Source organism: Tetrao urogallus, assembly GCF_951394365.1.
Source record: "Tetrao urogallus genome assembly, chromosome: 2".
Lineage (NCBI taxonomy): Eukaryota > Metazoa > Chordata > Aves > Galliformes > Phasianidae > Tetrao > Tetrao urogallus.
The window spans coordinates 3,848,232-3,873,736 of record NC_136814.1 but is presented as its reverse complement, the minus strand read 5'-3'; the positions used below and the strand labels follow the sequence as shown (position 1 = coordinate 3,873,736).

General features: G+C 41.4%; 1 protein-coding gene across 1 annotated transcript in view; it reads right to left on the bottom strand.

Moving 5' to 3' along the window:
• RALGAPA2 (Ral GTPase activating protein catalytic subunit alpha 2) overlaps positions 1-24,035 on the bottom strand; it is a gene marked incomplete at both ends in the record, with an annotated part of 118,398 nt that extends 94,363 nt beyond the window's left edge. The window contains 4 exons of the mRNA XM_079550449.1: positions 2,278-2,335; positions 14,946-14,995; positions 15,540-15,650; positions 23,930-24,035. Coding sequence (XP_079406575.1) covers positions 2,278-2,335; positions 14,946-14,995; positions 15,540-15,650; positions 23,930-24,035 — 325 coding nt within the window. The remainder of the gene's footprint in view (positions 1-2,277; positions 2,336-14,945; positions 14,996-15,539; positions 15,651-23,929) is intronic.
• Between the last annotated feature and the right edge of the window lie 1,470 nt (positions 24,036-25,505).

Here is a 25,505-nt window from a genome sequence, read left to right as displayed (position 1 = left end):
CAAAACTTTAGATGGAAGTTATTAGCATATAAACAACTGCATATTAGCAGTTACACAGGAACATCAAGCAAAAAGCAAAGTACGAGGTGCACTTTAAATAACTGCAACCAAATTTTGTAGCTCATTTATCAAACACAGCTATAAATTTATCCAAATACGACTGTTCAAAGGGAGCAAGGACGTAAATACATTAGCTCTAAAGCAACTGCGTACAGGCAATTTTTTCTGGACTCGTTGAGATGAAATGGAAGTGGTCAAGCAGACATCTCCTTTTAGTTTTCCCAGTGCTAACTGGAAATGTGACAACAGCCCTTTCCTTGACCTTCACCTTCCACTCATTATTTCTTTTGCAACAGCAAATACATTGTTGGGACAAGAACATTACAGCTGATGGAACGGTGCTGGAAACCAAACCAAGCCAACCTCACCAACAAAAAAGAACTGTAATGAAGAAATACATGCCATTGCTCCCCTCCCAAAGCATCTGTCCAATTTACTTCAACAAACAGCAAAAGAAAATATTGTGGCCACCTTGGAAGCATTCAGAAGTAGAATTTTCACAGTTAATTAATCAAAGATGCTTAGTTCAGTGGACTGCAAGTTGTTTGGACTATCAAAATAGAAGTATTTTCCTCTCACTTGACTGCAATTTATTCAGTCTGGTCAAATGAGGAAAATAAAGTTTTCTTTGTCTCCTGCATGTGATCACAAGGGATGGTCAAAGGAAATATTTAAATAAATTAGAAAGTTCACATATTTGAAAATAAAGACAGCCAAACAAATTTCTCAATAGCATTTTTAGAACCTGATTTGAAGATATACCTGAAATCCCTATACCATCTACTGAAAAACTCATCAATAAAAGTTCAGTAATCCAACATTCAAGAGTGACCCAAACCATCAGATGCTTATTATCTGAATGCTTTAAGGTGAACAACTAGCAGAAGAATATCAAGTTTTAAGCCAAGCCCTCTAAGTGTCTTAACTAAGGTGACAGCCCTATTATTTTTTTTTAGGCGTCTGTTGCAAGGCAATGTTCAGTTCTATGCTTATGAAGACTTCTGCAAAATACCTGCTTGTGAGCAGACAGAACGGACAGGAAGTTAAGGAAAAAAAAAAGGCTGAGCTTTACCAGCTCCTTTCCTGTGCTCCTCCCATTCCCCCCTTGCTCCAGAAGCCACCATATGTATCACAAATGTCATGGAGTGCAGGTAAAGAATGGAGAGCCTCTTGATTTGACCAAACAAATGCCACCCACAGGTTCTTGTTCCTGAAATGGCCAGTGTCAACTGGCTTGGCAAATCCTCCACTGAATGAAGGATCCATGAAAGACAGTTGGGTCCAGACTTGCAGAAGTGCTGTGTATTCAGAACTCCACAGACACAGGCCAACAAGACTGTGGGCCACTCAAAGTTATTAAAAAAGTTTAAATTTTTGTCCTTCCTTTCTTTGTTTCGCTATCCCAACTCTGAAACAGAAATTCCTCTTTTAATTCTCACTGACTGTGGTAACCGAGTGCTTCACAAACATTAATGAATTCAAATGTACAGAGAATAATGTCACAGGATTACCACAGAAGAAATTAAATACTTATGTGATGTAGCAGCCCGATGGTTTAGTGTAACTTGTGCTTGTTCAACAGTCACCAATGGAAAGCAGAAATGTATCAGAATATATTTCCAAAAGGAGACCAAGTTCAATGGTATCTGTATCTAGGCAAAGAGCAATTTTTATTACAACAAATTTGCATGAGCATTTGTATGTGATCATCTGTGAAAGACTTTACAGTGCAAATTTGCAAGAGAGCAAACACAGATTCCACAACCCTTCTCAATCTTAATTTTTGGACTTAGTCTGTGAATGCAAATGGGTCTCCATTTCTTAATTCACTCATTTTCCTAATTCACCCAATTAGGAAGAGGTGTGCTGGTTTAGATCCCTCGCCATTTTGATGCTCTAAAAGCTATGAAAGAGACAAAAAGAGGACCATGGCAAATCCAAGAATACAAAAATTCCAGGAGCTTTCATGCAAAAATAAAAGTGAAGCAAGCAATCAAAACCACACAGCACAAAGAACACACAGAGCTATTGACAGGTACAAAGATTTTCCAGATGTTTCAAGAATTTTCAGATGCAAATCTCACATTTAAGTACCATCTGTGTGTTGGGCAAAACTACGTCACTCAGTGGTTTAAAGGACTTGTAGAAATAGGGAAGCGATTACAGAAAACGCGGATTTCATTTTTACTAGAACATTTTCAAACCATCCCTTCTTACCTATACTGCGAAAATGCCACCGATAAAAAATCCTCTCAGGCAGTAGTTGCAATATTTTCTGCAGGAAAGAAAACTAATAGTCAAATTTTCCATAATAAACTGGCTCATTCAGAGGATACAGATGAACTGATACACAAAACATAAATGAAGTGGTTATATACAGACAGAGAAAACACAACAGAAAGCAGATAGCTGTAATAATTAGAACTCTTCACCATTACTTACTTCCTTGCTACACAGGAAGATGCTTGGAATGATTCTAAATAAACGCCATAACACTGGCACAAACCTCTTTCCCCTTCCCCCTCTCCTGGAATGCCCTAGCATCTCAGAATATAAACTGATTTCTAATGAAGATGTTACAGACAGAATTTCCTCCTAAGAGGCTCACTTTGGGTTACATTTTTCTGAAGTGTCTGGTAATAACTACTGTTAGATTGATACAGTCCAGATTTTGAGATTGGGTGGCTTAGGTCTGCCTTTTCATCAGCTAATGGGGTCTATCTCCCAGCTAAGGCAGAGATGAGCAGCAGGGCAGTTATTTTTACCGTGAGATGATTTACCTGTGTTTTCAGCTGCTGAGTGAAACCGAGCCAAATTACACAAAGCCAGCCTAATTTAATTCATAGCACACGCAGTTAATAAAGCACTTATGTGGAATAATACACGGCAATCTTCCTCTGACTGATGCTAACAGAAGCAGATCAAACAAAGAAAGAGGTTTGGTCAAGCCCATTTCCCCTCAGTTTTGTTACTCAACAGAGCATCCACAAAGCAAAGAATTTAAGCATACACTTAAGTGCTTTCCTGAATGGAGTCCTATAATATTAGTTGCACAGAACAGTTGGGGCTACCAAACACACTTTTCGTCAGCTTACTGGATGGTAATGTCATTAAATAATTTGGATAAATCCAAGCTATCCGGGGGTCTAATTTTAGTAAACGTGGCTTCTAAATAGTGCTTAAATCAAGTTTCAAGACACTTAAACATATATATGTTACCATAATAAACTAGGACTTGGCAAGTAGCTGTAGTATTAGTATAGGACAGCTAACCTACTGATGCTCAGCTTCCCAACAAGGCAAGAGAACACACCTATTTTCGTACAGATTTCAGAGAAAAAAATGTCTGGAACTTACAACTTCTCAGTTACTGGGATATGAAATTTAGAAGTTATATCCAAATGGGAAAATAGTTTTGACACCTTCTTTAGGAAATGAAATCAAACTGAACAATCCCACACATGACTAGCAGTCGGGGTTTAATCATCAAACAAAATCACCAGAATAAATTTCTGCATAACGAAATGCCATCAAGTCTTCAGAAAAACCACATGCAGGATGCACAATGAATGACAAGTAATTGAAGCAGTGGTGACCCATTTGCTGGTCTTTTGCACATAAAAGCTCACAAGAAATAAAAGCGTCACAGCCAAGAAAGCAACAATTTGTGTTTCAGGCCATCCTTCGGAGACGGCCTGCACATGAATCATTACTGCTGTTAAAAACACTATGCTTGAGAGATGGATTATGACAGTGTTTTTATTTTTCACGACAAAGAGCTGCAGCAACTGTATACAACACTGAAAGTCACGATCTATAGAAGATGGAGCATTCCTTTCTCCATGGCAGAAGATGGAAGTCATGAGAGGTTCACAGACTTAGGGAACCAGACCTCAGGTCATACAGACAGACTGCTCTTCCTTTACATCCTCAGCACATGTTCCCCAAATAGTATTTGGCATTTCTAAAAGTGAATAGATAAATAGATCAGGCTCATCCTCATGTCCTTGCCGTGCTCTTTGTCAGCGCTATCCCCAGAGCTCCTTCATCAGGCCGCAGGGGAAAACTCTCCCAGAGAGGAGCAACCAAAGCCTCACTGAATTCCACAATACACCACAGGGAGAAGCCTTCACATGCCTTCACATTTATCTCAGAAACAAATAAATAAATGCTCTTTATTTCTATTTTTTTAGATCAGTAAGAGAAGTACAGCAATCATCACAGCAACAAAGGCCGCCCTAAGCAAGATACCTTCAGCTCGTCCTCAGACAGAAATTCTCTCTCATTTGTTTCAGAACACTAACTACTGAGAACCAATTTGATCGCATTTCGAAAGAATGAAGCATTTCTGTACAAATAACAAAATACACCTGGAAAAGATGTCAATTTCACTGAACAAATCTGAAATACACTTGAACACCAGGCATTTGTTACTAGGAAAAATTTGGGGAAATAATCCGATGACGTACAAATGTTTTCCTTAGCTGCAAAAAGAAACAATACCCATTTCCCAATAGCTTTAACAATGTTCTTAGAGCCGTTTCTCCAGTTTGAACATCCCAAACGATCGAGAACTGAACCAAAGAACCACCTCTCGTGGTGTTGCCTGAACACAACAGCACACTGAGGCAGGCCAGGTCTCACCATGCCCTCCCTACAAGCTGCAGAGCACATTAGCTGTTATTTGGGAAAGACCAGAGGCATGACAGCATGCAGCATACATGGCCATCTGGTATCTTGCAAAACTTCACCTCAACTTGGAGTGAAATTCACTTCTAGAAAGTTAACTATAACAAGGTGTAAGCTGCATAAGCTGACAATGTGTCAAAGATGCATAATTCTGATCTATTTTGAGAAAGAGTAACTCTGGCAACTGAGCTGACTTTAAGCCCTGCTCAAAGCAATTTTGGCACAAAAATCCTGTTGCAGAGTCTGACAACTACGAGGAAAAGCCAGATGATACTTTAAACTGCACAGTGTTGGGAGGACAGAGGAAGAAGGAAAGAACATGCCTATGGTGACAGAAAAAAAAAATTAGCTGTAATAAATAAATAAGAATAAAATGCAAAATAAAAGCACCTCTGTCAGGTGACTGAATCAAAACAATTAAAATTTGAAAAAAATAATAAGAGGACAGAAGTTCCTGGCTGGGGAAAGCTTCAGCTTCCCAGTATCTCCTGACACAGCAAAAATTGGGACACTTCAGTTGTTTAGCACACCTTTCTCTGTTTCAGCATCTCAAAACCAGGAAAAAATACGTGTTTGCTTTGGAAAAATGCAAAGATGCATTCAATCATCTGCACGGGATGACCAAATAGTAAGGTGAAGTCATTTTAAAAATCAAATTAGGTTGCTATCACAGTGATTTTGGAAGATATCAGCGCTTTGCAGAAGACTGAAATGCACAGAATTCATGTAAATTCAGAGGGCACGTTTGCTCCTGCAGTGCAAATATGCATTAGCATATTTAAAGGTCTATACCATTAAAGGAAAACTTCAGAATCCTACAAGCAAATTCAAAGTTAAGGCTAGAACACTCTTTTGATGGGTAATTTTCACATATGTGCATCAGCCACAAGACAAGGATAGTGCTACAGCGCAACATAATATTCTGTCATGCACGTGCACGGGTCGTTGTCCTTTCAGTATTTCCAAGAATATATTCTTCACTCTCCCAACCCCTGGGGTTCTCAAAAACTCATATTGCCATTTCTATGAAACAAATGATAGTTTCTTGCACTCCAGCCTAGACTTTTAGCAACACCGCTGTGAATCCAAACTGGCTATTGACATCTTGCTTGTAGTTTCCCAGTACACTAATAAGAAATATTTTAAGAAACCCCACAGTGTGAAATAATATTGCTTTTTCAGAAAACACATAGATCTATTTAATGCTTAGTGCTTTGCTGCATCTATATGGTAATCCATTATAGCACACTTGAAATAGAAATTAGGTATTACTACTGATCAACACATCAGGGTATCTGTCAGTTCTTTTAACTGATTATCCATAGTTCTTTTTCTTCCCGACTTCCTGCATGACTAGGAATAATGTTAAGTTTAAATCTTAGTTTACACAGGACGCTTGCAAGATCTCTCTCTTCATTTTAACAAAGAACAATAAAAAACACCAAGGTTTGTATTTAAATAAATTCCTCCTGACTTAACTAAAACTGCAATTTCTTTTTAAAAGGCTTTTATTTTTGCCAGCTTAGCTCAGTAATATCCTGATTGGTAGCTCTGCATCTACTGCAGTGTGCCACTCTGCCCTGAAGGAGAATGCAGAGAAAGCCAAGGCTGTACCAAACCTTACACCAAAGATCCCTATGCCCTGATGTTTTCCAGCTGTACCTGCACAGAAGTGAGATGATGAGCATCGCTGCTCGGTAACACACTATGCAGAGCATCTTATTAACCAGCAACAAAATCAAATGCGTTCTTGCTGATTGAATGTGCTCTCAGAGGTGATGTCAATGACAAGTCCAGAATAATGTTCATTCCAAGGGAATGGATTCTGAGGAAAAAAAATAGCTTTCCTGATACAGCCTGTACATAATGAGGAGTTCCTATTAGTCCGCTGGCAGGTGTACCTACTGTAATCCATATCAAATGTAGAACAGCTCTCCTACATCTTTATGTTTGAGACTGTTTGGTGTTACCTGTACAGCAGCTTCAGAAGGTTCAACTATTAAAATCTGCAATAATTCTGATTTTTTTCTGCTTTTATTCACTGATTTAGGTGAGGCCAAGAGCTCAATGAAGTTAGTATGCCTGCAGCAGTTCTACCTCCATAAAGGGAGATCCTATTTATTGTATCCATAAATTATTTACAGTGGGACAATACCTGCCCAAAGCAACCAAGACCATATTCTTCCCCAAGCATAACACTATACAAAAAGATCTCCCAAATATACACCATGTACATTTACAATTTAAAATGGAATGCTAGAAGAATAATGTTATTATAATAATAGATGAATTAACCATAATTACAGCAGAATAAACTGAAGATTGTTCAGAAAGCTATTTTCCATGTGTTAGAAAGGAGCACTTTTATTGTTATAAAAAAATAAACCCTTCTTCATCTACTGAGCTTGAGAATCAGCCAACCAAGTCTGTGACAGACAACTTTAAACAGGGGAAGTTGTCACCACAGTAAGCAAGAGAACCAAGTAAAAAGCTGCAACAGAACCTAAAACCTGGATCTAAAGCTGAAACTCCCAGCGGTAAGACAATCTACAGGGGTGGAAATTAAGCCACTTACCTGTACAGGCATGAAGAAAATCTAAATCGTAAAAATAAAGTTACAGAAAAGGGATAACCCCAAGAAATTAGAAAGCAGTTCCCATGGCAATAAGAACTCAATAATAACTTAATTATTCCCTGTACACAATTTTACAATAACTTTTTATATTGTCCAGCTTCACTACACAATTTAGTTCTGCAGAATTCATTTTTTTTTTATTCCAACCAAAATGTAACAAGTCATTAGGAGCAACATCCTAAAACAAGCAAAGTGCCCTAAGGAAATGTTAGAGGTATCAGAAAAACATATTTTTGTACAGCCATAAAATTGACAACACAGCTCTAAAGCCTTCCAAAAAAAAAAAGCTATGAATGAAAAACTACTGCAAATTTCACTGATGCAGATTTTTATGAGACTAAGCTGTGAAAAATCCCTTTTTTTTTTTTTAAGGTGCTTAACCAATACTGCTAATTCATGCAATAATCCATTTAAAGTAGACCTACAGTTCAATACTTAATATAATCACAGCACTCTTAGTCTAGAAGGAAGCAAAGTTACATTTTTTTTTTTAACTGATTTGATTGCATTACTAGACTGCTAAAAAGGAAGGGTTTATTCCTAAGCTGTGGTTGTGATGCTGATATCTACTGGGCCTCCTCATTGCAGCAGGTGTTGCTCTGACAGATGCAGTGTATTTACTGCATATTGTCTGTAATCTACTTTTCAAAAGGGTTGCTAACAGACTACAGTCAATTATAAACCTATGCTGAATTATCATCAGCCTTTGTGGAACAAGTAACTCGTGCACATCTGCAGTAATAAATTCAGGCTATACAGCTGCTTCTGCAATCATTACATTCAGATTCTGACAGCAGACCAATCCACATCTTAATCTTCTGAGTATGTGGCCACTTGCAGTTTATACTGAGATATGTTTCTGACAACAACAACGCTGTGTTATAACCAGTAGCTAGTGCAATAAAATAATCAGCCCAAAGTATGGGCAAGCTCAGTTAACTGATTCGAGGGTTCTGGTGGATGAACAGGCTTGCAGCCCAATAGGCCAACAGCGCCCCAATCTGCATCAAAAGAGGGGTGGCAGCAGGGAGAAGGAGGTGATTTTCCCCCTCTGTTCTCATGAGGCCCCACTTGGAGTACTGCATCCAGGTCTGGGAACCCCAGCACTATGGCCTTGCAGACTTCGGACTGTTTAGAATGTTCACTGGGAGAGAGAATCCCTTGGGAGTCAGTCATGAAGGGCAAAGTGGTCCAGGAAAGCTGGACATCCCTCAAGAAGGAAATCTTAAAGGTGCAGGAGCAGGCTGTATCCCTGTGCTGTAAGACAAACTGGGAAGAAGACCAGTGTGACTGAACAGAAAACTTTTGCTGAGACTCCAGGAAAAAAAGAGAGTTACAATCTTTGGAAGAAGTGTCAGGCAATTCCACAAAATATAAGGATGTCACTAAGGTATACAGAAGGAAAATCAGAAAGGCAAAAGCCCAGCAAGAACTTCATCCGGCTAGCATTATCAAGGATAATAAAAAATGTTTTTACAAATACATGAACAGTAAGAGGATGGCCAAGGAGAATCTCCCACTCTTATGGGACACAGCAGGGAATGGGATAAAAGCTCAACAGGACCAAGTGTAGGGTCCTGCACTTTGGTCACAACTACCCCATGCATAACTACAGCCTTGGCTGCATGGAGGTAAAGGCAATTAGCTGACAGCCAACTGAATGTTAGCCAGCTGTGTGCCCACAGCTGGGAGAGGCCATTGAAGGGAGGCCATTGAAGGGAGAGCATCTCCTAGAGCAAGGCTGCTTCCTGAGGAGTGCTGCACAGCCAGAGAGCCCCTTCACCAGCTGGGCGAGTTTGACTCTTCCTTCTGTGTATGACTATTGGTCTACCTGTCTACCTACAAACGCTTTGTCTGGTACTGCCCAGAACATATCAGAAGTGATTCTGCTTCTTCATGAGCAGAACAGATGCTAAGGGAGGGTGGTGAGGCCCTGTCACTGCTGCCCAGAGAGCTGTGATGCCCCATGCCTGGAGGTGCCCAAGGCCAGGTTGGATGGGCCCTGGGCAGCCTGAGCTGGTGGGGGGCAGCCAGTCCATGGCAGGGATTGCAACCAGAAGATCTTTAAGATCCCTTCCAGCACAAGCCATTCTAGGATTCTATGACTGTAATCTCCAGAAAAATGCTTACACTTGTACAAAAGCAAAAGCAGACCATGAATATGGGTGTACAGTATCACGGATAGGCATACTGTAGAAGCTATTAGCACATTTCTGACATTTTACATCCACTTAACACTTAAATCCACTTGCTGTGGGCATATTTTGGATACTTCAAATCAGACACAGGCAGCATATGAAAAACTTCAACAGTGGCTACTCTGATCAAGTCACCTGCTTTACTGCTTTAGAAGGAGAAGTCATGAAACTAAGAACAGAATATTTCATCCAGTGAGCACACTGAATCAGCGTTGACTGCACCAGCATGAGATGTGGCTGCTCTATAGAGAACTGAAATAAATTACCTCTGTAATACATCAAAACCAATAGCATGCTCCTGTTTTGCCATAGATGCAAAAGGCTCAGCGTCACAGGAATCAGTACCTGATACCACAGAAAACAGTAACTGCAAAAGCACTTTCAAGTTAACTAAAATTACTGTTAATATTACTCCTTTTCGATTATTATTTCTTCTTTGATTAGTATGTTGCTTATTGTACCATTAAGAGCCCTAACTACATAGGTGATGTGCAAAATTAAGATTTCAGTAAACTACAACAGAGTCAACCTAGTTTTCAGAGCATTTGTGGAAACAGATGGCACTTTTGCTTTACATATACACTAGGTGTCACTCAAGAACAGCAGCAAAACAGTCACCAAACTATACCAGAAAAAAGCATGTCACATTATTTCATAAATATTTTTACTGACTCTTCAAAAAGCTAACCCCAACCACCTGGATTCAGGATTTCTCAATCCTAAGTAATTACCTACTTAGCTAATTAGAAGAAAACTCTTGGAAACCTCTGGTTCATGCTGACAACAGATTAAATGGGGTAAGCTTAACAATCAATTAGTTCTGTTTCCTATGGCTGACAATATGAATGTTTAATTACCTGGCATTTACACTCTTCTTGTCCTGTATTCTGACCAACATATTCTTGATCTGTGTATTAAAGGGCCCTAGAAAAAACTGTTCTCCTAAAAAGCATTAAGTTATTACGTGTCAGAGGCATAAATGGATTGCAAAGTTACTTCTAGTACATTAACACCATGAAGCAGATCACTTCAAATTTCATACTGGAATGATTTCTTCTTTGTTTCCTCACTGGGCTAAAATACCATTCTCTTCCATCAGAACCAGAACAGTACTTTGTTCATATATAACTGTGTTTCTTTTTTTCCTCACCATTATGTTTTCCTGATATTTTTAAGCCATACTGAGTTGGTTTTTAGCCACACATTTTCAAGACACAGGAATACATATTTATTCACTTTAACAGGGTGAGTAAGCATTAGCTATTTTCTATTCAATGACACAGACACAGAAATTTAATTACTTATTCAAGGCCACAGAGTAAGTGTATTAATGAGATGCAATTAAAATGCACAGCCTTGCTCAGTAAATGAGGTGATACCTATTCTCACTTGGGGGTGAGAAGGGAGGAACAAAAGAATTTCTCCTGCCACCCATACAGGCATGGCATATGTAAGACCTTGTGTAATTTGATGCTGCCTTAAACAAAATCTTACATTAGATTCTTACTAATGCTTTATTGGGAATAAATAAATAAAAGCAGAAAAAGGAACCAACTAGAAATGGTGCCCTCCTAGATATAATTCTTTTTTACAAGTAGAGAGGGTCTCATAGGTGAGGTAGCACTCAGTAGCAGTCTTGTCACAATGACTATGACATACTGAAGTTGAAAACCTTCAGACAGGAGGAAAACTGCCAGCAAAACCTGAACCCTGGATATGGGGAGGGCAAACTTCAGGCTGCTCAGACAACCAGTTAGCAAGGCCCCCAGGAATGTGCTTTTGAAGGCACTGGGGTCCATCACCGCTGGTCACTGATTAAATCCCGCCTCTTCAGAGCAAAGAACAAGGAATTCCAAACCATCAGCAGTCATGCAGGTGGGGCAGGTCAGCTTCCCTGAGCAGGGATCTCCTTGAGCTCAGGTGGAAAAGTAAAGCATACAGACTTCAGAAAGAAACTCAGCGGCATGGGAGAACAGCAATGCTGTTTACAATTGTAGGAAGAAAATTAATACAGCCGAAGCTCAGAGTTGAAGCTGGCCAGTACTGCAGAGGACAACAAAAAGGGCATTTTTAATACAAGTTAACAGCAAAAGGAGAACCAAAGAAAATTCTGTCACTCAGTGGAGTTAGTCACCTCACAAACAGGGATGTAGACAAAGCAGAGATGTTTAATGCCTTCTTCACCTCTGTTTTCAGCACTGACAATGATGCTGGGTCCACCTGAGCCCTGAGTTGGAGGACCACGACTGCAGGAATGATAAACTTCCAGACTCAGGTGGGATTTGCTATTCCAGCTGGCTATGTAAGTCTATGGGGACTCAGGTGGGATTTGTTATTCCAGCTGGCTATGTAAGTCTATGGGGACCCAAGAGAATTCCTATCAGCCAGTATTTTTAATACCCTGATGTTATCACGAGACCTCTCTTAATTATTATCTTTTTTAAAAAGGGCTTGGAAATCTGGAGAAGTTCCAGAGTTGACCGGAGGATAGAAAACATTCTGATTTTCACAAAGGGCAAGAAAGAAGACACTCGTAATTGCAGGCCTGTCAGTCTCTCTTCAGCGCCTGGTAAAATTATGGAGAAGATTATTCTGAGAGTTATTGAAAAAGAACTACAAGACAATGCAGTCATTGCTGCCACCAGCAAGGGCTCACAAGGGGAAAGCCCAGTTTAACAAACCTAATTTCCTTTGATTACAAGGTTACACACCGAGATGGCCAAGGGAAGACAGCAGATGTAATCTTTTGGGATTTCAGAAAAGCTTTCAACACTGTTTCTCACTGTATCTTTACGGACAAAATGTCCATAAATACCTAAGAAGATGAGTGAGCAATTGGCTGACAGGTTGGGCTCAAAGGTCACAGTAAATGGGACCGCCTCAGGATGATGGCCAGTCGCTAGAGGGGTTCTACATCGCTCCATTTTAGGGCCAGTTCTCTTCAATGTTTCTATAAATAATCTGGACACGAGACTCAGATGCGTACTCAGTAAGTTTGCAGATGATACTAAATTGGGAAGAGATGTCAACTCCCTTGAGGGCAGAGAGGCCTTGCAGATTTTGATGAGTTATTGGACAATCACTAACAGCACAAAGTCTAACAAGAGCAAGTGGCAACAGTGATGTGAAAGACCAGCCATGTAGGCTCTTGTTCATTGCTGGCAAAAATGCACAGCTAATGGTGGTGACCATGCTGAAAAATAGTGTTTTGTAGCAGAGAATGTGCTCTATCAAAGTGTTATTGTGCTCTTTTTAATCTACTGTAGTCTCCACGGAAATAAATAGGAGGCATTACTTTCAGAGCAACTTCCATTATGTTGCCTTGAACTCATCATCCCATCTATTACAGAAGCAAAAACATGAAATTAAAGATGTCTTTTTTTCTTTCTTTAGATAAGGAGAAGGAATAACAAGACATCTTCAGAGACCTGATCCTGTTTCTCCAAAAGCATAGCTTTCAATTCACTTGGAGATGAAATGCAGACAGAGCCAAGATACTGCTTCATCTTGAAACATGAAAACGAACCTTGTCTTGTCATTTCTTCTTCCTCCATCCCTGGCTGCTCTTCTCAACTCGATTTTCTTACATTTCAACACTACTGTTATCGTGTAACAAGAATGACACCTTTCAGGTTTGGGGTTTTTAAAGTACAGTAAAATGGAAAAGAAAAATCTTACTATAAGAAGTGCCGTGAGATTTAAAGAAGAATTACATTCACATACTGCTTCAGCATTTCAACAACCAGCTTTACCCCGAAAGGAAAATCTCTTGTGTTACATGAATGACAGGATTCTTTTGCCTAATTGTTTAGATTTGTTCACATTCAGTCTTTACTCTTCAAAAGGAAACAGGATGACAGATCTTGACATTTGAAGGAATTCTGACTGCAAATTGAATATAATCAAAAAAGTTTTCTGAAATAGACAATTTAATTGTATTTATCCTCTTCACTTATTCCTGTCACTCCTTGATCACTTGCTGCCTCATCTTGTTAGTGGAAGAATCATATGTTGGGAAACAACATATACTTCTACAGTGATGGAAGCATCTTCCAGTCTGGTAAGTGTGCCTTGTGTGGACACAATTTTAAGTATCTTATAGTATCCAGAAGGATACATTTCCTTTTGTACTCTTGAAAACAAACCATTAGTATACGTGGTTACCAAATTCATGCAGAACACAACAAGACTTAGCTACATGTCACCTGTTTCCTGAGCTTATCACCTCTGAAATCCTAAATTTGGATCCAACTTCCTTGATATCAGAATTTATTGTTCAAAAACTGAGAATACTGATTTGAAAAACTACACCAACTTTGAAAGCTGAAGTCGAAGAAGCACATCGAAGGAATCTAAATGAAGAACATGTTGCAAGGGTAGCAAAGAAAGCAAGGTATTAAATACTTCCTTCCAATGTATTTCAAAAGACAACTCTAGTTTTAGCCACCAGAGATTTTTTCATCCTCACAGACATTACCAGCAGTTGACCTAACAAATACACAGATGAATATACTCAAGCTTTTCCTTAAGTTACAGAAAGCAATGCAATAGTTACTCTAGTCAAGATTTAGAGCCATACCTTCTCACCAAGAAGCAAAAACCTTGAAGTTCTAATGTACTCTTATTCACCCTTTCTTTTGATTGGATATATTAATTAAAATTTCTGCGTATCGTGAACTACCATGTTATCAAGTGTGCTCAGTAACTTGAAGAAGTTAAGAGCAAAACACAATGTTTTACAATTAAGAAGCAATGTACTACTTATATTCTGAGCATGTTCTCATTCAACTACTGCAAGGGAAACTAAATACAGTAAGGCATACAAATTTACCATGAGATATTTCAGAACTCAGCAGCTACATTTTTATATCTGTAAAGTATTTATGATCTAAAAATGAATTAAATTTATTGCATTTCTCCTTTAAAGTTTTATTGTTGAGGTTCGAAGTTTGAGGAAGCTTCCCTACACGTCCTCCTCTCTACTTCTGGTTCAACCAAGCTGTCTTCCACCCTAAGGGCACCAATTAATAAAATAACTATACTTAAGCAATATGATACTGTCCAGAGCCACATTTCAGACTACTCTGCAAACTAAATTAGTTTACTTGTCTTCGATAAAATCTGACTCTGGATATTCTTTCAAGCCAGATATTTCTGTGGCATAATTGTTTTTATTATTGCTGTATCTGAAAACAATGCACACCCTACCTCTTTTCTGCCTTTTATCTCTTACAGGCAGGGACACCTGCTGTCATTTTGACTGATGCCCGGTTTTACCTCACGTTGTAAAGGTAGTAGCAAGCACATAATGACAACAACACACACAATTAGGAAGAAATAGTTCCCCAGTAAGGAAAACTTACTTCAAAAAGAAAGAGAATGGAGTCCAGCTCCTCCCTCTGTGATTTATTCCCTGCAAGAAAGAAAACAACATCATTTGATGTAATACGCGGTGTGATGAAACGGGTGGAGCAAATACACTGCTGTTACTCAACTGAAGTCAGCAATGCTGCACTTGGTTTATTTTAATTCATCTAGCATTAAAAGAGGAGGATATTTCTGAATTTCAGCATCTCTCCCCTCTTTGGGCATAGTTAAGAGTCCCGTATCTGCAAAGCAATGTGATTGGGTTCACCTTGGAGCACCCAGTTATTCTACTCAGTGTTATCTTCAATGGTCAGGTTTGCTCTGTGGTTTTCTGATATTTTTCAGTTGAACAGACATACACTCAAATGTATGGTAAAGGCCATCAGCATTTCAAAACAAGATGAGAAGATGTGAATTGCACAAGACGTAATTTCGGTGCAGAAATTATGCTTCAAACCATAAACATGTATTTACAACTCCTGTCAGTTACCTACAGTATTTCAAGCAGCAACTTCCCATGGTCTATGATTCTATGATCATCACTACTGATACCGTAAAATTAAGATGCCAGCTAAACTCTTAACACTTACCTTTTTGTTTCAGGCTATTTTCCAGTGTTATGAAGTTTTCATAGAAGATAAAAAAAATTTGAGAATAATTGTTCTCAAAAAACTGCTTCAGGTCACTTCCATCCACAATATCTAGCAAGAAGAACAAATGGAGTTATTACACAACATCTGAAACCTGGAAACACTTCTCCTCATGCAAGCTGGAAAATGAAGTGCACTATGAAACAATTCTAGTGATTTCATTAAATATTCTATACTAGATTGTGTTTCCATCATTAGAAATGAAATAGAAAAATGTATGCTTTTACTCAGTTTTTCAAAGTTTGCGTGTTGTTTAGGTTTGTTTTCCATCTTAAAAAAGAAAGACAGGATGCACCCACATATTGCTTCTATAGCAATTCTTAAGAGTTGCTATGGACAACTCCTAAGAGACATTTTTTGCTAACAAATGTGAAAGCTGCCTGTTATCAAAATAATTCACCAGATCTCCTCACTGGGGTTACATTAAGTACTGAACTGAATCCTTTTGGATCATCAGAAGCGTACGTTGCTAGAAATTCTTCCACATGCCCCACAGCATGAAGTAACACGACTGAACCCAAACATAGCAAAGGTACTAAATGGTTTAGCCATGAACATGGACTGGCTTTTGGCCCATCTGATAGCCAACTGCACTGCTCAGTCATTTATGAACAATTTTTTTAATTACTCTGAAAATTACGCCACACAGCAGCCATCCTGTAGCTGTCTGTAAAGATTCCACACATCATTAGGAATCCTCAGTGAATTCAAAACAATTCATTTAAAAATAATAATAATAATTGCATGGAACCTTCACCCAAGGGCAAAATCAACCTTTTACTGAGTAGAGGAAGTCTGCACAGGAAGTTTCAGTAAAAGGGCAAGACCAAGTGAAGGCTAAAACACAGCTCTAAAAGACCAAAGGTACATTCACAGTGACTGCCTCAACACCAAACAACAATGGCATGTTAAAAAGAAAGGTCAAATTGAAACACTTTCATTTATAATGAAACAACTGCAGATTTCTCTACCATTTATAATTGTTCATAATTTTCAAGTTTAATTACAGAAAAGAGAGTTAAGAGCGTTTGTAGAAATTTATACAGTGTTGCTGCTTGACAGAAGAAAGCTTATTTTTACCTTCACTGTGAATTTAATCCAGTAATCTGATTCTCTCAGGAGCTAAACCTGTATCACACAGCCAATTGTTTCAGTAAATAAAATACCTGAGCGCCCAGCAGTCCAACCTGGCAGATTTAAATTACTGTTGCCAGTAAGATGAAATAAATTAGATCATTAGAGAAAAAGTCTACTAATTCTAAAAGATGTACTATGCAGGGGCTAGAGACATTTCTTGTCCCGTATTTCAAGATCTAGAAACTAAATGCTCACAAACACACAGCCTGAGGCTGATGTGGAGGAGGAGGAAGACAAATATGCTGCTGAAGCATCACTGTGGCATCAGCGAATATTGCTATCTGAAGATCTTCATCAGCACTGCTCAACCAGAAATCACATTTCACATGGATTTTAATGTGCATTTGGAAATAGTTCTCTCAGAACAGCACGCAACTCCGGAAAGGAATTGATGTACTTTTGTAAATTACATCAAATACTGACAAATTAAAAGATACCAAGGGAAGGTGAGCCTGTCGTCAGCCCTGTGCCAGCTGGACACCACCTGCACACCGTCCTACCTGGGGAGGATGGGAAGCAGGGGAAAAGCTGGAGTTTTCATTAAGAGTCACAGAACTATTTAGTAAATAAATAAGCCTACCCAGGCCAAACTGAAGCAATCTAGAGAATAGCTGGAGGAAAGTACTTTGAGCACACGAGGCGGCTAATGTTAGAAGCAGAGGTCAGAGATCACTGTGCTAAAGACTGACTGCTGGAAATCCCACTGCTCAAGAAATACTTCCAAAACATGAGCTGTATCTTATCTACAGTTTTCATTTCTGTTTCCAAACCACTTCCAATTTTAAAGTAACTTACACAGGAAAATATTCTACAGGGTATGTTTTGATGCCAGAATGGCTACCTGACTATATTGTTCCTGCACCACCAGAACAGGCAGCTATTTCTGGAGAAAAAGAAATGCCAGCAATCATTTCCAGAAGTTAATTGCAAATCTAGCTGTTAAATTTATCTGGTAAATAATCAAACAAACAACAAATCAACATATCTCCAATTTCTTTAAAAAATAATAGAAGCCCACGCATGCAACACTACCTTGGGCCTTAATGTAGAGTTAAGATTTCAAACACACTTATTTTTTAAGAAAAAAAACAGAACAAAAAAACCCTAACATTTCCTAAACATGACATTTGCCAACTGCACTTTAATTATTTTGCTGTAATTGATTTGGCCAAGGAAAGATGTAATTCCACCCAGAAGTAAGAAGAGAAAGCGTAAGAATTATTAACAGCCTCTCAAGAAAGCCATTCATTAACCAAGCCAACAAAGTTAAATACAAGAAGAACCAACATCACACATCAACAAAAGATTGATGTTAGCCTTGAATAGCATGGTGTTTCGTGCTTTTTTTATCCCCCGAAACAATAAATTGATAGCTTTTCTGCAATAAGGCTTTGTTTGGATGCTTGCAGTATGGCAACAATTAGTGCATGGAAACTCTTTTACATGGTATTGGTTTCCTTCAAGCTACTGGTGTTGAATTTGCAAGTTAAGTGCAATTATTCCCCTCTATGAATGCGTTGTTAAACACAACTCTAGGAGAAAACAAGGCTTTCATTTACAAGGCTTTCATATGAAAGAATGAGTTCATTAAGGAAACTTTCCCTTTAAATTGTGAAAGGAGGAGAAAGGAGCTGCCTAATCAAAAAAAAAAAAAAAGTAAATTCTCTATTCTATAAATGTGGCATTTCGGAGATGACTCATCTGCTACTCTGACATAAGCATGCATTCTCAGTCACATCCTTTCCCTATTACTTTGTTCTTTATACTCCTTTGCAGGATACGGAGAATAAATTGGAGAATATGGAGAATAAACCTTACGTTTCAAAATGTAAGGTTCTGAATTCTGAACCATCAGCAACACCTCCGGCTGCTACCTTAGGACAAGATATCTGCTCTCAAAGTACGATTTTCTTGCAATTGTGTGAGCAAGCCGTCATCCTGACACCACTGCCCAGCTCTCCTACTAAGAGCAAAGCAGCAACCCCCCTCCAGGCTCCCCCCTCTGGGCAGGCAGTAGCACACACAGCACAGCTTCCTCCCCAGTCCCGCTGCTTCTGCCCTTTTCAGAGACCATCACCACAACAAAAGCTGATGAGAAAGAGTCCTTCACGAGATGATTTTTGAGCAAGTGTCGCTTACTATTTCTCAGTGTAGATCCTAAGGTTAAATATTGACTTTTGCCGCACCGAGCTGACTGAAGAAACACTTACAAGCATTGAAGGAAAATTAAAGAGCAAAGCTGAACTGCAGATGTTAGGTTATATTTTTCTATTTATTTTTCTGTCTATATTGACTGATAAGTAACCCTCACATTACTACCAGCAAAAAACAACCACCGTCTGAATTCACAACTGAGTACTAAAATCTAAGGCAAGCTGGCAAACATTACCAGCCGTCAGACAGTTGGTGCCTTTCCAAGAACACGTATAACCTGACTCCATTCCCTATGCAAGGTCAGGTGGTTCATTAGCTAATGCTTCCCCATGAGCGCTCTGCAGCTTTCACAGCAATACGAAGGAAACAGCAGGACCTTCTGGAGGGTGTACGTGAGAATCCTTCTCTAGAAGATACAAAAATCAGCTCATTAGATGATGGCAAGTCACCCACACTTCTCTTACTGCTTAACCTTAACATTTAAGGAAATTAACTATCCAGGAACCACCCAGTAAGCATTTGAGTGCACTGCATGCTCAGTGCTCTTCTTGGTTCGTAATATATACATATATGTACGTATGAAAATAATTGTGTCCTTATCACACCGGTTTTCCTCTTATTTCTGTATTAACTGTGATGTGTTACCGCATTTGTTTAAGCTGAGAGAAAGCCTCCCTTAATTCCATGAACTTCCAGAGTCAGGTGGTTTTATGTGAGGTTTTATGTTATTTATATACAGCTCTCACAATCCCCAGGGATTTTCTTTGTCTCGAGTACTTAGAAAGAAGTAAAGGAGATGAAAAGATGACTTCGCAGTCACACTCTGGTTAATGATAAACTTTTATGACCAACCTCACCCCACAAGCTTCATGCTATTTTTACTAACTGTCTCAGAAAAAGAAATGGCAATTGTTTCAAATTAGAGCTTTAAATGCTAAGTAAAAGCCCCTAAGATCAGTTTTGTTCTTTTTTTCAGGGACTGTCCATTTCACAAGGAAACTCTTACCATTACTAAAAGGCCACCACTGAAAAAGAAATTCTAGTTAGAGCAATTTCTAAAATAATTTTAACATCTCAAGTGTTGGTGGTAATCCAAGGAGCAATGGCTTTTCTAAACACAGACATCTGCAAGCTCTAACTTCTGAATGTGTCTAAAATAATATCACTAGCAAGCTCACACCATTTGAGCAGTACAACCTAAGCCATTCAAACACAAGGTTATCATCTCTATCATTAGTCAGCATAAAAAAAGTTGAAGTTCAGCCACTTAAGTCAGTATTATCGTCACCACCTCTCGGGCAGCTTGCAGCACACTCACAAGCAGCAAAGGGAAAGTTCTCATTTCCTAAGTGTTATGTGAAGGGTGGCAGCCAACTGAAATCACCAGAGATCATCCTACCCACACACAGACTTGACAACTCCCAGCCTACAATAAAACAAGTTTCAAGACCCAAGCATGTGCTGCAGCCCTCAGGCAAATGATGCTCTGAAATCAGCAAGGGTAACACCAGCACAAAGAAGAGGCTCCCCACCAGTATGAAATAAAGCTCAAGTGCCCTGTGATATCCCCTCCACTTGTATTATTTGTATACAAACAATGATCCCATGTTGATTAATGGAGAGCACTGTGGTAAACAGAGGTCACTGCCCCACAGCACCATATTCATAGAAGACACCGTGTTGTGACACATCTATTCTTGAAAACAGATGAAAATTCCTCAGGAAGGCTAGAACACGTACACAGCAATTAACAAAATGAATTCTTTCGTATTGTACCTAACACAGGTGACCACCCACTTTACAACAGTAAGGTTTTCATTCCAGACATCACATAGTCACATCTGTAAACAACTGTCCCACTGAGTGACAGCCCAGCAAACAAGGACACATCTCACAGAAGAAGGGCCTCAATTCTTCAAGGGACCTGAGGGATGTTACAAGCAACAAACTTAAAGGGAAGGTTTTCTTTGATAAAAACTTCCACAGATGACAGCTAAGAGGCCTGAATCAATCAAGTAAAGGGTTTTATTGTTTCTGCTGCTCACACAACTCCTTATTTAAGGAAATAAACATTCCTTCCCCTCCCAGCCCTCTTATTATCTTCCTTCCTCTTATTTTTACCCTCCTACATCAGTAGGATCTCAGCAGAGTAAATGCCATTTCACTTAGCATTGACTTTGTGCAATAACAAAGGACAACACAATGACATCTGCTCAGTCACTCCAAGAACAAGTGCCACTGTGGGCAGAGAGAAGCAGAGGGGGGCAGGGAACGACGACCCCAGAAGGGCTGTAACTTCTGACTGAACTCTGGACTTTTCATCTATGAAACACAAGTGCTGAAAAGGGAACACAAACTAAAAGCTGCCATATTTTGGATTTCTTCAGGCCTGCTTATTTTAGTGAGGGGAGACGTAAAGGAAAAAATGTCTGCCAGCCCTGACTCCTAGAACGATCTTTCTTCAGGATGGTTTCACAACATGTTCTAAAACCTCATTTGGTAAAGAAAACATTTCCCCAGATTACTTAAAACGAAACTTGAAATTATTTTAGTATGGTTTGTGGAGCACATAGCCAATAAGTTAAATATACAGTTGCAGTGCATGAGCATAATGTATCTTCCGCCTGCCAAAATCCTTAGGCAGGCAGATACATGGTATGATTTAAAAACAAGCAAACAAAACCAACCAAACAGAACATTTTACACACCTCTAGTACAAGAAATGCACAAGTTTGGTCCCCAGGGAGGATAAAAAAATACATATACATCAAAACAATGCTACTTGTAGAGCATAACATGAGACTGCCTACTCACCTGTCCAGCACTTTTTCCACTTATTAACTACCCCAAAAATCTCTTTTGAGATAAGCTCGCTAAATGCATGGAGAAGTATCAAGTTTAAGAGAAGCTGGATTAAACCTATAAGAAAAAAAAAAACAACCTAACACAAGTACATCCACAACCTGCTAAACTATCAGAGACTTCTACTCATTCATTTTGGCACTCACAGAGCACAGCCATCCCAAAGTGAGTGTCCTGAGGGAGACCCATCACTGTCTTCTCACTCAGGACCACATACAGCACTGTCACTACAAAAGCTGCTCACTTTGCTACAGCACATCAAGAAAGCTTCTAATGTATTTTCTCCCGTCACTGAAATGCTGCAGGAAGAGGCTTCTAATCTCAAGCCCCACTGACCCATGCTGCAGACCACAGCGAGGTTCCCCCACGCAGCCTGATGCCGCAGGCAGAGCACTGGGAGGACTCCACAAAGCCTGCGCTTCCACCTAGATGGTACCAGTGGCTGACAGCCAGCACGTGCAGTGACCAAGGGGAGTGATGCTGAAACAGTGACTGACTTCTCTTTCTTGAAAAGTCACTAACCTCGAGCTCTTCCCTGTAACCAGCTACCGAAGTCTCGCAGCTAACGAGATGTCTCTGAGGCTCCCACATATTGGTCAGCTGTGGCCGAGATGGGCCACCAGACTCAAAAAATAAGCAGCATACACAAGAAACGGAAGTTTTGTGCATCACTTTCTCCTCCTTGTCTCTCAGAAAGTAAATCAAAATGAGGTTAACAAGTATTAACACCACCACTGATTCTCCTAAACCAGGACAGTGCCTGAGAGCGCTTAGAAGAGCTACTTCCTGCTGCTGTTTGCTCACCAGCAGAACATAAGGCTATCTAAACCCCTGCAAGACTTAGATTACCATCAAAATTCAGCAACAGGTTTCAACGTTTTGAAACAAAAGAGAGGCGTTAAGACTTCCGCTGTAGGAGATGTTGAAGAAAGAGATTCAACCCTGCGACAGACAAGGAAAGTATATCCCAAACTACAGTTACACAAGCTCCTTAAAGTTAAAATAAATAGACAAGTTAGAATCACAGAATCATTACAGTTGGAAAAGACCACTAAGACCACCAACCACAACCCAATCCCACTGTGCCCGCTGCCCACGTCCCTCAGTGCCACATCCCACGGCTCTGGGACTCCTTCAGGTGACCCCACCGCTCCCTGGGCAGCTGTGTCAGAGCAGAATCACTTCTGGAGAAGGAATTGTTCCTAGCAGCCAACCCGAACCTCCCCTGGCACAACGTGAGGCCATCCCCTCTCATCCTATCACTAATTCCCTGAGAGCAGAGGACCCCGCCTCACACAGCCTCCTTGCAGGGGGTTGCAGAGCCACGAGGTCTGCCCTGAGCCTCCTCTTCTCCAGACCGAACAGCCCCGGTTCCTCAGCCGCTCCCCATCACACTTGTGCTCCAGACCCCTCACAGCCCCGCTGCCCTTCTCTGGACACGCTGCAGCCCTCGGCGTCTTTCCTGCAGTGAGGGCCCAGCGCTGAGAGCAGCACTGGAGGTGCGGCCTCACCAGCGGCAGTGCGGAGGGCCGCTCACCTCCTGCTGCTGACACACGCCGGGGTGCCGTTGGCCTTCTTGGCCACCTGGGCACACTGCTGGCTCACGTTCAGCCGGCTGTCAGCTAACGGCCCCGCAGCCTTTACCTCCGCACAGCTTGCCAGCCACTGCCCCAAGGCTGCAGCGCTGCGTGGGGCTGCTGTGGCCAAAGCGCAGCACCCGGCGCTCGGGTTGGTGAGGCTCATCCCGCCGGGCTCAGCCCATCGATCCAGACCGACCAGTGAACAACAACTCAGACGCACCGGTCTTCTGAAGACGCATCCTGCGGGGCTGTTGGCTATTTCGCACCCAAACAGCCACTTGTTCCCACTACTTTACCACCAAACGACACCAACCACCTCTGCCACCCAGAGGCACTCATCGCTTGCTAACTCGGACATCTCGGGCAGCGCAGCCCCGCACCAGCTCTCTCCCTCAGGGGCCGAAGCCCAGCCCCGCCGGCTCGGAGCCCTTTGTTGTGAGGTGGGAGATTTGAAAGCGTCGCCGCGCGGTGCCGCGGGGCTGCGGCTGTGCGCCGTGCCGCCGCCCTCGGGGCTCCTCAGGGTCCCTCGGGGCTCCGTCAGCCGCTCCCGCCCGCAGCCCGCTTCCCTCTGGGCGGGGCGGGGCGGCTCTCACTCACCCAGCAGCGCCCGGAGGTGCTTGAGGCGGGTCAGCACGTCCCGCTTGGGGTCTAGAGCTTTCTGCGTGGATTTCCTGGCGTCGGCGTGGCCCTTCCTGGAGAACATGGCGAGCCCCTCGGGTGGGCTCCGCGGGAAGGACGGGAGGGCCCGGCCGAGAGCGAGTCCGAGCGGGAGGCGAAGCGAGGCGACAACAGCGTCTCCGCCGGCCCCGCGGCTCGCCACCCTCCGCCGCCGCCGTGGGTGGGCGTGACGAGGCGGAACCCGCCGCCTCCCTCCCGCGCCGCCCCACTGCGCAGCCGCGGCGGCCCAGCGTCGTGCGCGGTGACTACAACTCCCGGCGTGCTTCGCGCGGAAGCAGTCTCTGCGCATGGCGGGGCGCCGCGCGTTGCACGCCGGGAGCTGTAGTCTTCTCTCACGGCGGTGCGCTGCTGCTCGGCGTCACGCTGACGTCACCGCGCCGTGGAGGGGGCCGAGCACGTGCAGGTGCTGTGCGGGAGCGCGGCGCGGGGTGAGGTGCCGGGTGGAGCTCAGCGGGTCTTGTGTGTGGCGTCCAAGTAAAGACAAACGCTGGGCAGATTTGCAGTTCAACAGCAAAACTGTGTTTTTTTCTCAGAATCTGAACCCAACAGGGCTTGACTGAAGGCCTGTCAGTAATATTCTGATCAGAAAAGTGAGCTTTTGTAAATCTCAGAGTGAGGTCACAGCATCACAGAATTGGATGGAAGGGATCACCTCCTCGCCCTGCTGGCCTCGTTCTGTGTCATGTACCCCAGGACACCATTGGCCTTCTTGGCCACCAGAGCATGCTGCTGGGATGGACGTACAGGAAGGGGAACTCAGCAAATTTTTTTTTAAACAAACGTTAAACAAAGCAAAAATCCTCATTAAAGAAAAAGGTTGGAAAGCATGACCTTGCCACCAGTAAAAAAGAATGTATTATTGTGCAGGAGTCTATTGTCTTGGAGCCCACTTAAGGTTTACAGTAATTCAGAGTGTGTATCTTTCCCCTACGCTGTTACACAATGTCTCCTTCTGAACAGCTGTAAATCTGTCTGAAATTATTTGTCACGTGCTGCAAGTTGAATATCTGCAGCTTCCTGAGAAGAGCGAATGAAGCCATCCCAACTTTTCCCTTTCATTGCCACAAATCAATACGTGCAGTTGGCTAAGGAAGCACAGGGCTAAAATTTTGGCTCGCTTTTTCCTTTTCTTTTTTTTTTTTTTTTTTTTTTTTTTTCCCCTCTCTTTCCTTTTGCTTTAACTGACTGAAAACAAGAGCTTTCTGGTTGTCTCTGTTGGCAATTTCTGACATTTCCATGCTTTTGTCTTTTTTTACTTTATTAAAAACAAAATAACAGCAACAACAACAACAACAAAAAAAACAACCTATGACTTTAAAGCTACTGCAGCTATGTAGTTTCTCTGATATTTAATGACATTTGTGATAACTATGCAATTTTGGTGCCTAGCACCTAACTGCAGAGCGTTAGGCATTCACTGATGGACAGTTTGCCAGGAATTCCTCGCTTGCCGAGCTCCACAGAATATAGATTTCATGACCTGGATCATAGTGCT